The sequence below is a fragment of the Elephas maximus genome, chromosome 19 (genome assembly GCF_024166365.1).
Source record: "Elephas maximus indicus isolate mEleMax1 chromosome 19, mEleMax1 primary haplotype, whole genome shotgun sequence".
Taxonomy (NCBI): Eukaryota; Metazoa; Chordata; class Mammalia; order Proboscidea; family Elephantidae; genus Elephas; species Elephas maximus.
Genome location: NC_064837.1, coordinates 13,128,772 through 13,141,903, shown reverse-complemented (window position 1 = coordinate 13,141,903; position 13,132 = coordinate 13,128,772). Strand labels below are relative to the sequence as shown.

The 13,132-nt window shown below is 49.0% G+C and overlaps 1 protein-coding gene across 1 annotated transcript; it reads left to right on the top strand.

The window, feature by feature from the left end:
* The first annotated feature begins 743 nt into the window (after positions 1–743).
* ATP1B2 (ATPase Na+/K+ transporting subunit beta 2) lies at positions 744–7,233 on the top strand. The gene is made up of 7 exons (XM_049858785.1): positions 744–1,426; positions 3,225–3,353; positions 3,682–3,786; positions 3,894–4,099; positions 4,545–4,601; positions 5,382–5,480; positions 5,587–7,233. The coding sequence occupies exons 1-7, from the start codon at positions 1,315–1,317 to the stop codon at positions 5,749–5,751; spliced, it is 873 nt and encodes a 290-aa protein (XP_049714742.1). The 5' UTR covers positions 744–1,314; the 3' UTR covers positions 5,752–7,233.
* The last annotated feature ends 5,899 nt before the right edge of the window (positions 7,234–13,132 follow it).

The window sequence follows — 13,132 nt, the reverse complement described above, 5'->3', positions numbered from 1 at the left end:
GGGTCTCAGGGCATTGCTGGCACTGGGAAGGTGCTGCTGGGAGGGCTTCACCAAGAGAGGCCTGGGAAGCCTTGCATCAGGATGAGAAAAGGTGGGAAAGCGCCTGGGTTGCGCTGTGTAGAGGACCAGGTGGTGAGAAGGGGCTGTGGGACTGCAGAAGGTGGTGGAGGGAGGACTGGTAGCAGCTCCTATGACAGGAATTTCCCTCTTGTGGTGGATCTGCCCTCTCGGAGATTCCTCCCTGCCTGCCTGCTCTAGCCTCCTCCTGCATCCAGGCTGGTCTCTTGGCTCCCAGTCTGTCTTGATCTCTGGCTCTTCTCTATTCCTCTCACATTCTTGTCCTGCCTGTCTCCCGGACTCCTTCGCTGTAGCTGTGTTGTCTCTTCCCAACTCCCTGCCTGAGGCCTCCCACCTGTGAGCATATATCTGCTTCCTCCTGGGTTTCTGAGTCTTTCTGGGATTATCTTTCCCTCTACTCCGCAGGACACGCCCTCCGCCTTCTCCTCCCATCCCGATGCAGTTCAGTACCTGGGGCGAGGGTAAGAGAGAGACTGCCTAGTCCCGAAGAGGCGACAGGGGGCGGGCCCAATGGTTTTCTCCATATCTGCATATGTATGAGGTCGCCTGGGCCAGCGACGGGGAGGCGGGGCTTCTGGGGGTGGGAAGGGGGCGGGCACCCCCAGAGCTGCCGACTATAAAGACAGCGCGCCACGGCAGCCGGCCCCGCACTGCTGAGGAGCGGAGCCTCGGTTTGGGGACCCCCATCCTTGGCTGTCCCCTAACTGCGCGTCTCCACCCCACCCCCGCAGCCGAGCTGTTGCGGTGGTCTCGGATCGGCGGAGGAACCTTGAGCAGTGGCTGGCCCCACTCCACAGCCTCCTTGCATCTCGGAATTCAGGGCGTCCCCCTCCCCCACCTCTCCCCGCCTCTTTGCACCCCGCTTTTTTCTTCGTTTCTCTCTGGTTTTGTAGCCGTCTATTTTTGCACCTTTTTACGTTTTGCTTCTAAGCTATTTGGGGGTGAAGCTGGATTCGTACCCCTATCCCTTTTTTATCCTTCCTTGCTCTGACAGCCCCCCTTTTCATTGCAGTCGGGGGGCCTAGGATCCGTGCATCCTCCGCGGCGCTGCCAGCACCCTGCAGCGCGTGGCTGTGCACCTCGGAATTTGCAGCAGCCGCATATCTGAGAGGGTCTCCCTCTCTCCCACCGCCTTTGCTCTGCGCGCGTTCTGGTGCGTGGGGGTCTTCAGCGCGCGGCGCTCCGGCTTCTCCGCAGCCCCCCGCCCCGCGCCAGGACTCGCCCCGCGCTGTCAAGATGGTCATCCGGAAAGAGAAGAAGAGCTGCGGGCAGGTGGTTGAGGAGTGGAAGGAGTTCGTGTGGAACCCGAGAACGCACCAGTTTATGGGCCGCACCGGGACCAGCTGGGGTACGTGGGGCTGGCGCGCGAGGGCCGGGGGCGCCGGGCCACGCCTCGTGGGCGCAGGGCTCGGTTGGCGCGGCCTCAGCGCCACTCCTGGGTCCCGGCGTCCGGCCCCGCTGCCGGGCTCTGGGCTGGGAGGGGGCCGATCACCAGTCTAATCTCCCAGGCTGGCCGCTGCGGAGGCGGAGAAAGTAGGTCACGGCCGCCTTCCCGCCCCCCGCGGAGCCCCTCGGGCGGGGGGTCTCCGGCTCTGAGCGCGTGTCCGCGCCGCGGCGCTCGCGTTCCCTCTCGGGGTCGGACAGCTTCACACCGTCGTCCCGGCTCTGAGAGCTCCCCTTATCTCCCCCCTGGCTCTGGATAGCTCGCCAACCCCGTCTATTTTTAGCTGGTGCCCACCCTCTGGACCCTGGGAACATTCACGAAGGGGCGGGTTTTGGAAAGGTGGGAGGCGGGATGCTGGAGGGGTAGCTGGTCAGTTGTCTGTGTACCACCGCTGAGCATTGGGAGCCCTCTGGCTGCTTTGTGGTGGCGGGCTGGTGGGGAACGGGGGCACTGTGTGGTGTCGGCGGCGGAGGGAGGAGTGGTCAGTGGTGGTGAGATGTGCACATCATCTGGCGGGTGTGTCTGTGGAGTTGGGGTGGCTCGTGGCTCAGGAAGTTCCCCACCCAATACCATGGTGGGACTCAGGGCATGTGGAGCGACTTGTGCGTGGCCTGGGGTCTGGGGATGGGCAGCAGTGCAGGGGAGAGGTGGAATTCTTTCAAAAGGGCTTGTCAAGCTGGAAAGCGGAAGCATAGGGGATACAGTGTGACATAGTTTACAACTCATCCAACTCTGAGGGAACACTGCCCTCATCAGCCCACCCATCTAGGAACCTGTAAGGCAGGTCCAATGTGGTGTTTGCCCTTAATCCAGCCCCTGGGATCTGAGAATGCTTGGGAGAACCTGAAGAGGCTTCCTGGAGGAAGTGTCTTCTGAGATGGAAGGAATGGGGGTCTGAGGTGGGAGAGAGGTGGAAACCGCAGGCACTTCCACCAGACTGAGTGAGTGGTGGAGTCATGGTGTCAAACGTCCATCCACAAGGACCTAACTAGATCAGGGAAGGCCTGTGGGAGATTCCACAGCATTCCCTGCCTCTGCCCTCGGTGCTGTGTGTGAGTTGGGGTGTGACTGTTGACGGTACTTGATAGCCATCACTCTCAGATTTTGTAACCAGTCTGGAGTGTAAGGTCCTTCATTTCATAAGCTCTGTTGAAGGTTTGATGTCTGTGGGGAACCAGGAGAGAGAAAATTTTGCTATTTAAGTGTGGTGTACAAATCCATGCTGTGAGGGTCCGGGCTCTGAAGGGGTGGTATAAATAAGAGCTTGATTGTGAATGGTGGCCAGTGCCAGCATAAAAAGTCACTAGGGTAGGAGTTTTAAGTGTGAACACCAAGGTAGTGGTAACAGATGTTGTGCCTATTTCAGGGCTACAGATGGTGAAGTTCGGAATGTGATTTGAGGCAAAATTACTTCAGCCTATACTTGGGGTTGTCCAAGCAACGAGAGTTTAGGTCTCTCATGACCACCATACAGTTGCGCTTCACTGTGCCCTAGGACCACGAGGGGGCTGGGAATCATGGCTGGAATCCAGGCACAACTGCCTCTGTTTCCAGCTTCTCATTTTGCTCCCAAGGGAGGGCTTTAGGACATCCTTGTGGACATCCCAGAGCAGAACTTCTGAGTGGGTAGAAGGGTGAATGGGTGTAGGTGAGGTCGTGGTGGGAGACTTGAAATTTACTGACCTTATTTCCTCTTCCCTAGCCTTTATCCTTCTCTTCTACCTCGTCTTCTATGGCTTCCTCACAGCCATGTTCACCCTCACAATGTGGGTGATGCTACAGACTGTTTCTGACCATACTCCCAAGTACCAGGACCGACTAGCCACACCGGGTGAGTGAGGAGGTGCCCTCTGCCAGCCACGCTAACCACTGTCCTGCCCCCCAAAAGGAACTCACAGGCTAGGAAAACTCACAGGAAGGTGTATGGTTCTGATGATCCAATTGCCTGTGCTGGGAAATTCTTTTTGAAGTTTTCCTTCCTTTCCATTGCCTGCACCTGAAAGCTGTGTTCTGGGGAGACAGCAGATGTTCATAGAAATCTCCCTCCTGAAGATCTTCACCCCTTCCCTCACTCTGGTTGGTGTTCCCTATCTCCACCTTCCTTCCTCTGTGTGTGGTCTCTCAGTTCACATATACCCCATGCCCCTACCCTTGTCTAGGCTTGATGATTCGCCCCAAGACTGAGAACCTTGATGTCATTGTCAACATCAGTGACACTGAAAGCTGGGATCAGCATGTTCAGAAACTCAACAAGTTCTTGGAGCGTGAGTGTGGGGCTCACTATGTAACTGTTTAAGGACCTTGAGCAGGGGATTGGGGTTCCTGGGGGCAGGACATCAGGCCTGTGACTCTCTCTCTCCCACCCTCATAGCTTATAATGACTCAATCCAAGCCCAAAAGAATGACATCTGCCGCCCTGGACGTTATTATGAACAGCCTGATAACGGAGTCCTCAACTACCCGAAACGTGCCTGCCAATTCAACCGGACCCAGCTGGGTGACTGCTCTGGCATCGGAGATCCCACTCACTATGGTTACAGCACTGGGCAGCCCTGTGTCTTCATCAAGATGAACCGGGTACACATGACCTTGGTCCTCAGGGAGAGCAGAGAAGAGGACTCTGCTCACAGTTGCTTCTTTTCCCTGGGGCTAATGAGGATTAGGGAGTCCATGGGTGGTGCAAAGGGTTAGTGCACTTGGCGGTTAACCGAAAGATTGGAGGTTCCAGTCTACCCAGAACATGCCCTCGGAAGAAAGCCCTGGTGAGCTACTTCCCAAAAATGAGCTATTGAAAACCCTGTGGAACACATTCTACTCTAACACACATGGGATTGCCGTGAGTCGGAGTCAACTCAAAGGCAGCTGGTTGGTTAATGAAGGTTAGAGAGATTTTTGGATATTTGAGCGAGAGAACAAGAGAGGTGGGGCCATTGGAGGATAAGGCCTGTAGCTAGAAGATTGGATACCTGTGTCTTTGACGACTTCTTCCTCTAACCCTCACCACCCTCCTTCTTCACTCCAGGTCATCAACTTCTATGCAGGAGCAAACCAGAGCATGAATGTTACGTGTGCAGGGAAGGTGAGTTTGGGGACCTTGTTCACCTGTCCATCTATATGCCCTTCATTGTTTCCATGTAATTCACTTGTCTCGCCTTGTCTTCTTTGGTCCCAGAAGCCACGTCACTATAGGGACAAGGGGGTAAGAGTGGGTTCCCATAAGACTTGAACTCCAACGTGCTCCCACCCCTCTTGACTCTCTCTAGGATACAGAAGCCTGCTCTGGTGTGGATAGAGACACCTCCCTCTCCTCCTCCACCAAAGCCCTGGTGTCTGGCGTGTCTCCCTAACCCTTCCACCTTCTTTATTCCCTGGTCGTCCATGTCTTCTGCTCTACCTTCCGCATCTCACCTACTCCTTAGTTCTCTTTAGGTGTCTGGTAGCTGCTGATTTGTTAGCACCTGCCACCAGTGAGAGGGCCTTGGAGCCCTGCTCCCCCAACCCTGTTCTCTCTAGGAATTTACTTCCCTCTGTGTTCACAACCCTTCTTGCATCCTACTGAGACCTTACTCATGTTATCTGTTCTCTCTTGGCTCTGCTCCAGAAACTGACTCTTGACAATGGGGTAAGAGCTTGGGGTGGGAGTGGTGTAGGAGGTTTAGTGTCATTAGCGCCCTTCAGGAGTTCCTAGTCTGATGAGACAGACAGGACATTTCCCCCCCTGCACACACACAGATCCACAGTTCAACAGGCAGAAACAATTTAGGAGTGAAGGAAGAGCAAAGGGAAGCCTGGGGAACGCTGAGCTTCTGGGCTCCTGCCCATAACATTCTCTCTTTCCTACCCTTCCGCATCCCTACAGCGAGAGGAAGATGCTGAGAACCTCGGCAGCTTTGTCATGTTCCCTGCCAATGGCAACATCGACCTCATGTACTTCCCATACTATGGCAAAAAGTTCCACGTAAGTCCCATGGGAGGCTGAGATAGTGGATCCTTGAGGGGAGCAGTTCTTGGGGAAGAGATTGAGTTGCCATAGCCTAGACCTTCACTCTCCCTCTCTGGCCCAGGTGAACTACACGCAGCCCTTGGTGGCTGTGAAGTTCCTGAATGTGACCCCCAATGTGGAGGTGAACGTGGAATGCCGCATCAACGCTGCCAACATCGCCACAGACGATGAGCGAGACAAGTTCGCTGGCCGCGTGGCCTTCAAACTCCGCATCAACAAAACCTGAGGCCCCTTCCTTCCACCCCTACCTCTCTCCCGTGGATGCTTCTGGAATGTCCCTGACCCTGCCTGATCCCTCCCTCACCCACCCCAAAGGTATTTTTTATAACAGAGCTATGACTTATCTAAGTCTCGCCCCTTTTCCTTCACTTGCCAGTCCAGCCCAGTGTCCATTGTGATTCCCTGGCTACACACGTGTTCCAGCCTGTTCTCCCAAATCTAGCTCCGTCAGATGGCCACAGAGGAGTTAGAAGCCTTTCTCATTCTGACTTAGCTGTGAGTGGAATGTCCTCACAGCTACCCACCTCTCCTGACCTCCTATTCCCAGAGAGCTGTGAAAATGCCCAGCCTTTGGCTTCCCAGAGATGAATGTAGTATCCGTACTTCCATTCCTAAGCTTCAGCCTCTGTTGCCTTTCTGTTCCCTCACGCTTTCACCCTTACCTACACAGTGGCTATCTTGATGGCTTCTGACTTAACTAGCTCCTCTGGCAAGTCTTCGCTTCCTCTCCCTCCGTAGTCCCTTCCCTGAAAAGAAACCATTTTTAATTGAGGACAAGGTGGTTCTGTGGCCTTTTCCCTATTTCCTCACATATTCCTTTTCTGCTTCTCACCCTGTGGTGACTGCATGAGCTGGGAAATGAGGTTTTCTCCCACGGGAGAGAATGGAAGAGAAGGCCGAGTTGATTCTTCTGGAACATCCTCTAGTGGTCCCCCACTCCAATTCCTTCTTGATCCTTCCCATCCCCCATTTAGCCACTACTCAGAGGGGTGGAGTTGATCTAGGCTGAATATTCACTTTGTTTCTACCAATGTCTCCCTTCCCCCTGTTAGCTTTCCCAGAATATCCTTCAAGTTCTACTTCCCAGGGAGCGCTGGGGGAGGGGCAGCCATTTTGGCTCTGTCCCCGGTGGCCACCTTGGAAACATCAGCTGGCTATGGGACTATTCCACCTTCTTCCCCTGGGCCCAGCTCTGCCTCCACCACCCTCTCTCTGGCTTCTCTTAGCCAGTTACCAATGAATCACTAACTCCGTCTCTTTCCTCCGCATGCCAGCCTGAAAGTTTCAAACACCCACCCGATGGAGGCTCTGAATTTCTTGGCTCCATCTCCATTTCTTTCAGACCCCTCTGCCATTTTTTTTCAAAACCCCAGGATGCCCATAGAATGTTAAATGAGGGGCCTTCCTGCTCGGAGTATGCTTTAGTTATAGAGGCATTTTAACTCTTTCTCCTCCGGTTTCCCTTCACGTCCTCACCCTCTCTTCCCTCCCTTTTAAAATGCTGCAGCAGCCCCCCACCCTGTCCACAGAGACCCTGCCCTTTTCTCTCTTGCCGGCTCTGTGTCTTTTCCCTTTGGGCCCCCCAGTTTTCCTGCTCCCTTTCCCCCCAGGAGTCTCTCTCTGCAGTTATTTAATGCCTGTGTCAGATCTACTGTAAAAAGAGGATAAAGTACAATAAAATGAGAGCAATTATATATATAAATATATATCATACACAGAGCCCTGCGTGCGGGTTGTTCCTTTCCCAGCACTTGGAAGAGCCCTGGGAAGGGGGTGGGTGGTGGATTTGGCTGATCCTGGTTTTTTTTCCTTTGGGGGTTACTCAGGTCTTGGGGATGACTCCCCACCCTTGATCTCTTCCTTCCAGAGTCTAGGTAGCTACCCCTTAGCTTACTCCTTTGATTATACTAATTTAATGCCTACCATCTTGAGATCGGAAACCCTGGTGGTGTAGTGGTTAAGTGCTACCTACGGCTGCTAACCAAGAAGTCAGCAGTTCGAATCTGTCAGGCGCTTCTTGGAAACTCCATCGTGCAGTTCTACTCTGTCCTATAGGGTCACTATGAGTCGGAATCGACTCGACAGCAGTGGGTTTGGTTTGGTTTTTGGGTATCTTGAGATCAGGAAACCCTGGTGGCATAGTGATTAAGAACTATGGCTACTAACCAAAAGGTTAGCAGTTTGAATCCACCAGGCGATCCTTGGAAACTCTATAGGACAGTTCTACTCCGACCTATAGGGTCGCTATGAGCCAGAATCAACTCGACAACAACGGGTTTGGTTTTGGTTTTTTGGTATGTTGAGATCAAGGAGCCCTGGTGGCGCAATGGTTAAGTGCTCAGTTGCTAACCGAAAGGTTGGAGGTTCAAACCCACCAGTTGCTGCACTGGAGAAAAGGCCTGGTGATTTACTCCTATAAAGATTACAGCCTAGGAAACCCTATGGGGCAGTCCTACTTGGCTCTATAGGGTCACTGTGAGTCAGAATTGACTTGATGGCCACACAACAGCAACAATATCTTGAGATCAGGAGTCCCTGGGCCCCACAGATGGTTAATCAATCAGCTACTGACTAAAAGTTTGGGGTTCGAATCTACCCAGAGGTGACTTGGAAGAAAGTCCTAGCAATCTACTTCCAAATGGTCACAGCCATTGAAAACCTATGGAGCGCAGTTCTACTCTGAAACACATAGAGTCACCGTGAGTCGGCATCAGAATTTTTTTTTTTAAATCTTGAGATCGCTCAATATGGGAGAGGCAGAAGGCCTGCATTCGTTTGTACATGTACAGTCATGCTTATAAAATGCCTACTATGTGCATTCTAGGCACCAGGAGGATACACTTATGAAAGAGACAGAGTTCGTGCCCTCAAGGAGCTCCCAGTTTAACAGGAGAGGTGAGGAGCACACAGAAACTCTCATACAAGGTAGATTTACACCTGCTTCAAGAAAGGGGGAGAAAGCTGTAGATGACAAAATTGAGAGTGGTCAGCCAGTTTCTGTTGGGGGTTCAAGGGGAAGACTTCTTAGAGGAGGTAGCATTTAAATTGGGGTTTAAAGGATGGGGTGGTTTCGGGAGAGAAGAGCGTCAGCAAAAGCCTAGAGACAGATGAGAAAACTTGAAGTAACATAACAATGTGAAATGTAAGATCCTGATTTGGTGGTAAAAAAAAAGTACACACACACACACACACACACACACACACACACAGAAAAAAGGATGGATGGGTATATACCGCGATGTTTATTTGTTTATGGGGGAAGAGGATGTATAGCTAATTTTTATTTTCTTCTTGGGGCTTTTTTCTTTTTTAATTTTTATTGTGCTTTAAGTGAAAGTTTACAAATCAAGTCAGTCGCTCATACAAAAATTTGTATACACCTTGCTATATACTCCTAGTTGCTCTCCCTCTAATGAGACAGCACACTCCTTCTCTCCACCCTGTATTCTCATGTCCATTCAATCAGCTTCTGTCCCCATCTGCCTTCTCATTTCCCCTCCACACAGCAGCTGCCCATATAGTCTCTTGTGTCTACTTGATCCAAGAAGCTTACTCCTCACCAGTATCATTTTCTATCTTATAGTTCAGTCTAATCCCTGTCTGAAGAGTTGGCTTTGGGAATGGTTCCAGCCCTGGGCCAACAGAAGGTCCAGAGACCATGACCTCTGGGGTCCTTCCAGCCTCTGTCAGACCATTAAGTCTGGTCTTTTTATGATTCTTGAGGCTTATTTCTCTTTTTTGCAATGAGTTTGTCTTAGAATTTGTCTTAAAACAGTTGTATTATATATGCATACATATATATACAATTTTACCACAAATGCAATATACACACACCCCACCATACACATAAGGATCATTGTTTTTTGGTCATTGTTATACCAAAATTTGATATTATACACTTTTGTGCATCATGCTTTTCTCAATAATTTCTTGTGCAAGTACTTTACCTGATAGAGCTCTATTTCGTTTCTTTAATGACTATATAATATTCCATTTACCCGTTGTTATTCCCGTCTTGTTAATTCGTTAGAGCTCCTTGACAATGGTAGAACTGTTTTCTGCATTGCACAGTTTCCCCCATGCTGTTGTTTGCCTCTTGATTTTGCCATTTAAAAAGCCTTTGTTTTCATATAGTCGAATACACTTAGTTGTTCTTTTGTAGTCTCTGGATTTCTGGTCTGGATCGGAAGATCCTCTTAGTCACTAGGATATACTCTTATTTTCTAGACTTTTTTGCAGGATTTAAATTTCTTTTAATTTTTTTAACAGACTTTATCTGCCTTATTTTTTGATGTGGTGTACACTGGGATACAATTTTATTTTTCCAGTTGTGCTAGCTTCATTTATTTAAAAAAAAATTATTCCTGCTGAAACTGAAATGCCAACTTTGTCCATAAATAAATTCTCCTATATACTAAAATCTATTTCTGGATTCATTCCTTGCTTTTCCTAGTTTGTCTACCATTCTGCTCCACATACCAAGCCATATTGATCTGATCCCAGTAGTTTTATAGTATGTTTTCTGATATCTAGCAAAGCAGGTAGGGTCACCGATTCTTTTTCTAAACAATTATTGGTTATTCTTGGGCATTTATTCTTCTCTATAAAATGTATTATGATTTTATCCAATTTATAAACACAAAAACACCAAAGCTTGTTCGATTCTAATGGGAACTGCATTATATTTATATATTTAGTTCAGGAAAATTGACTTTTTTAGGATATGAAGTTTTCGCATCTGAGAACACAATCTTTCCTTTTGTTTGGATCTTGGCTTATGTCCTTAAATAAGGTTTTACAGTTTTCTTTGTATAGATTATGTACCATTCTTACTTAGTCCTAAATATTTTGTTGCTTTTGTCATTATTGCAAATGGAATTTTTTTGCATTCACTTTTCTCAGTGCTTTTGTTAGAAAATAAAATTAATAGTTTTGTGTTTATCTACTACTATTCATCTGGCTTGGAAACCCTGGTGCCATAGTGGTTAGGAGCTATGGCTGCTAACCAAAAGGTTGGCAGTTCGAATCTACCAGGTGCTCCTTGGAAACCCTATGGGGCAGTTATACTCTGTCCTATAGGGTCGTTATAAATCAGAATTGACTCCACGGCAATGGCTTTGATTTTGGTTTATCCATCCATCTTACAAATTCTCTTAATTTCATAAAATTTGGATTTTAGGTACAAATAATCATATGAACAGCAAAAGATTTTTGCATTAGAACCACTAACTGTGATAGTGGACATCCCAACTAGGTCTTGATTTTAATTATCTTAGTGTTTTACCATTTAGGAAAATATTGACTTACTGGTATTCCATTACCAGCCTATTACTGTTTTAATTATTTTTAAGGGCTGATGAAATTTAATCAAATTCCTTTCAGCATCTATTGATATGGTCATATAATTTTTCTTCTTTGTTAATGTAATGGATTTTGCTTATAGATTCTCTGCTGTAACCAGCTTTGTGCTCCTGGAATAAGCCCCACTCAGTCATAGTGTAATTCATTGGTGCATTCTACTTGATAATAGTTTGAGATTTTGCAATTATATTTAGAAATATGGTTTACAGTTTAAAACAAGATCCCTGATGGCACAATGGTTAAAGCGCTTTGACTGTTAACTGATAGGTCAGCAGTTTGAACCCACCAGCCCCTCTGTGGGAGAAAGATGTGGCAGTCTGCCTCTGTAAAGATCAGTCTAGGAAACCCTAATGGACAGTTTTACTCTTTCCGATAGGATTACTGAGTCAGAGTTGACTTAAATGCAACTTAAAAAAAAAAAGTTTAAGATATATCGGGTTTTAATATTAATGAAGCTGGCATAATTTTAGATTTTATATAAATTGGAGTTTTTCCTTTTCCCTTTTTAAATGTACCTCATTTTTTTTTTTTTTTTTTAAGTCTCTGCTTTTGGATTTATTATTGTAACTGTTTTTCTTTTTCAATCATTTCAGTTTGTGTCTTAATTTTTAGAATGCATCCTAGGTTTCTTCTCTCATGTATTTTTAAATAAAAACACTTAAGCCTATACACTTTCCTCAGAGTACAACTTTTGCTGGGGCTTCATAGGTTTTGAGACCTTGTTCTTGAAATCAGGAAGAAAAATAATTAACTAAAAATATGACTTAAGGTTGTGGATTCCAAGCTATGAGAACATTAGGAGAGATGATTCCAGATGTCATGGGATAGGGCTTCGGCTGTGTGACCTTGAGGGCAGGGGTCAATCCGTCAGGATGCCTGGCACAGGGTCAGGTGCCAGGGAATACCCATTGACTAGATGGAAGTGAGCAAGTGGAACCAGAGAGATAAAGTACACACTGAAGGTCATGCAACTCACAGCAGAGCTGGGACCAAAACCAGCCCTCATAATTCTCAGCCTAGTGATCACCTCACAAAGAAGTGATCAGCAGAGCCAGAATGAATCTTTCTGGAGTACAGCAGAAATAAAAACAGAACAAGGGACACAACCTAGGGAAATGTTGAGGGTGAGGGGGTGTTGGACACTGGCCAAAAAGGGAACTCCAAGGTGACCCATCTACAAGAGCTGGGAGGATTGAGTTTCAAGAACTTTGGTTTGCCAAGGCCCCAGTGGGTGAAGGGAGATGGCTAAGTTAAAGGACCTTGAAGGAGGTGGTTCCAGGTCTTCTGGGGAGAGCGTTTGGCCAAGAAAGAGAAAAAACATAGTTGAGGCCAGGGAGGCTGATGGCTTCCCAGCCCTCTGGGATCCTTGAGGCAAGGCAAGGAACTCTCACTGGCATTTAAACGTGCTTGATTGGCTGAGATGACAGTGGCCTCAGAAGCCCCCCTGGACTTTACCATCTCCTCCTCCCCCACAGGGGAGGAGGCAGGATAGGCCATGTCCCCTGTCTGGTTGTCCCTCCGAGCGCTGGTGCAGGCAGCTGTGGGTGATGGGGAGAGCCTGCCCCCACCCCTCCTCCCTGGGAGCCAGCAGTACTGAAGAAGAGGATAAGGCGGGGGTGTGCTTAGGCCCCCAACTCTCTTCCCTACCCCAAGAAACCCTTTGAAAGGTTTTCCTGGCAGAGTTTAATGCTTCAATTCATTCAACTACCTGGCACAAGGCCTAGGATGAGAGGATGCTGGGAAGGCCCCAGCCTCACATCCTGGCCCTCACCTTAGCCACCCCCACTTCCCTGGAACCCTTACTGGCAGGCCTCCCTCTTCAACCAATAGTACCCACTCCTTTTCCCTTTGGGGACCCAGGTATCCTGTCCCTCTCCCATGGAGCAGATGGCCACCCCAGCAGCTGAGGCTTGCTAAATCAGACATTTAAATCCCATAATCCTTGGTGAGAGGGGGCAGCCACCCGACCCAAGCAGCAGAGGCGGGAGAGAACCTCATGCCAGCCCTGGCAGGAGGGGAGGAGGGACAGTTGGTTCCCGAGTTATGAATGGAGTCACCCCCCTCCCTTGTTGTCATGCAGCCTGCAGACTGACCCAGTCTCCAGCTTTTGTTCCCCTCCCGGAACCCAGGCATTGGGCCCCCAGCCCACACTCCCTGGAGGCTCAGGGGCTGCCTCCCAAATTCACCTCCTTAGTTACTCCTGCACCTGTGGGCCAACACTGGTACCCATTCCTCAGACACAGAGA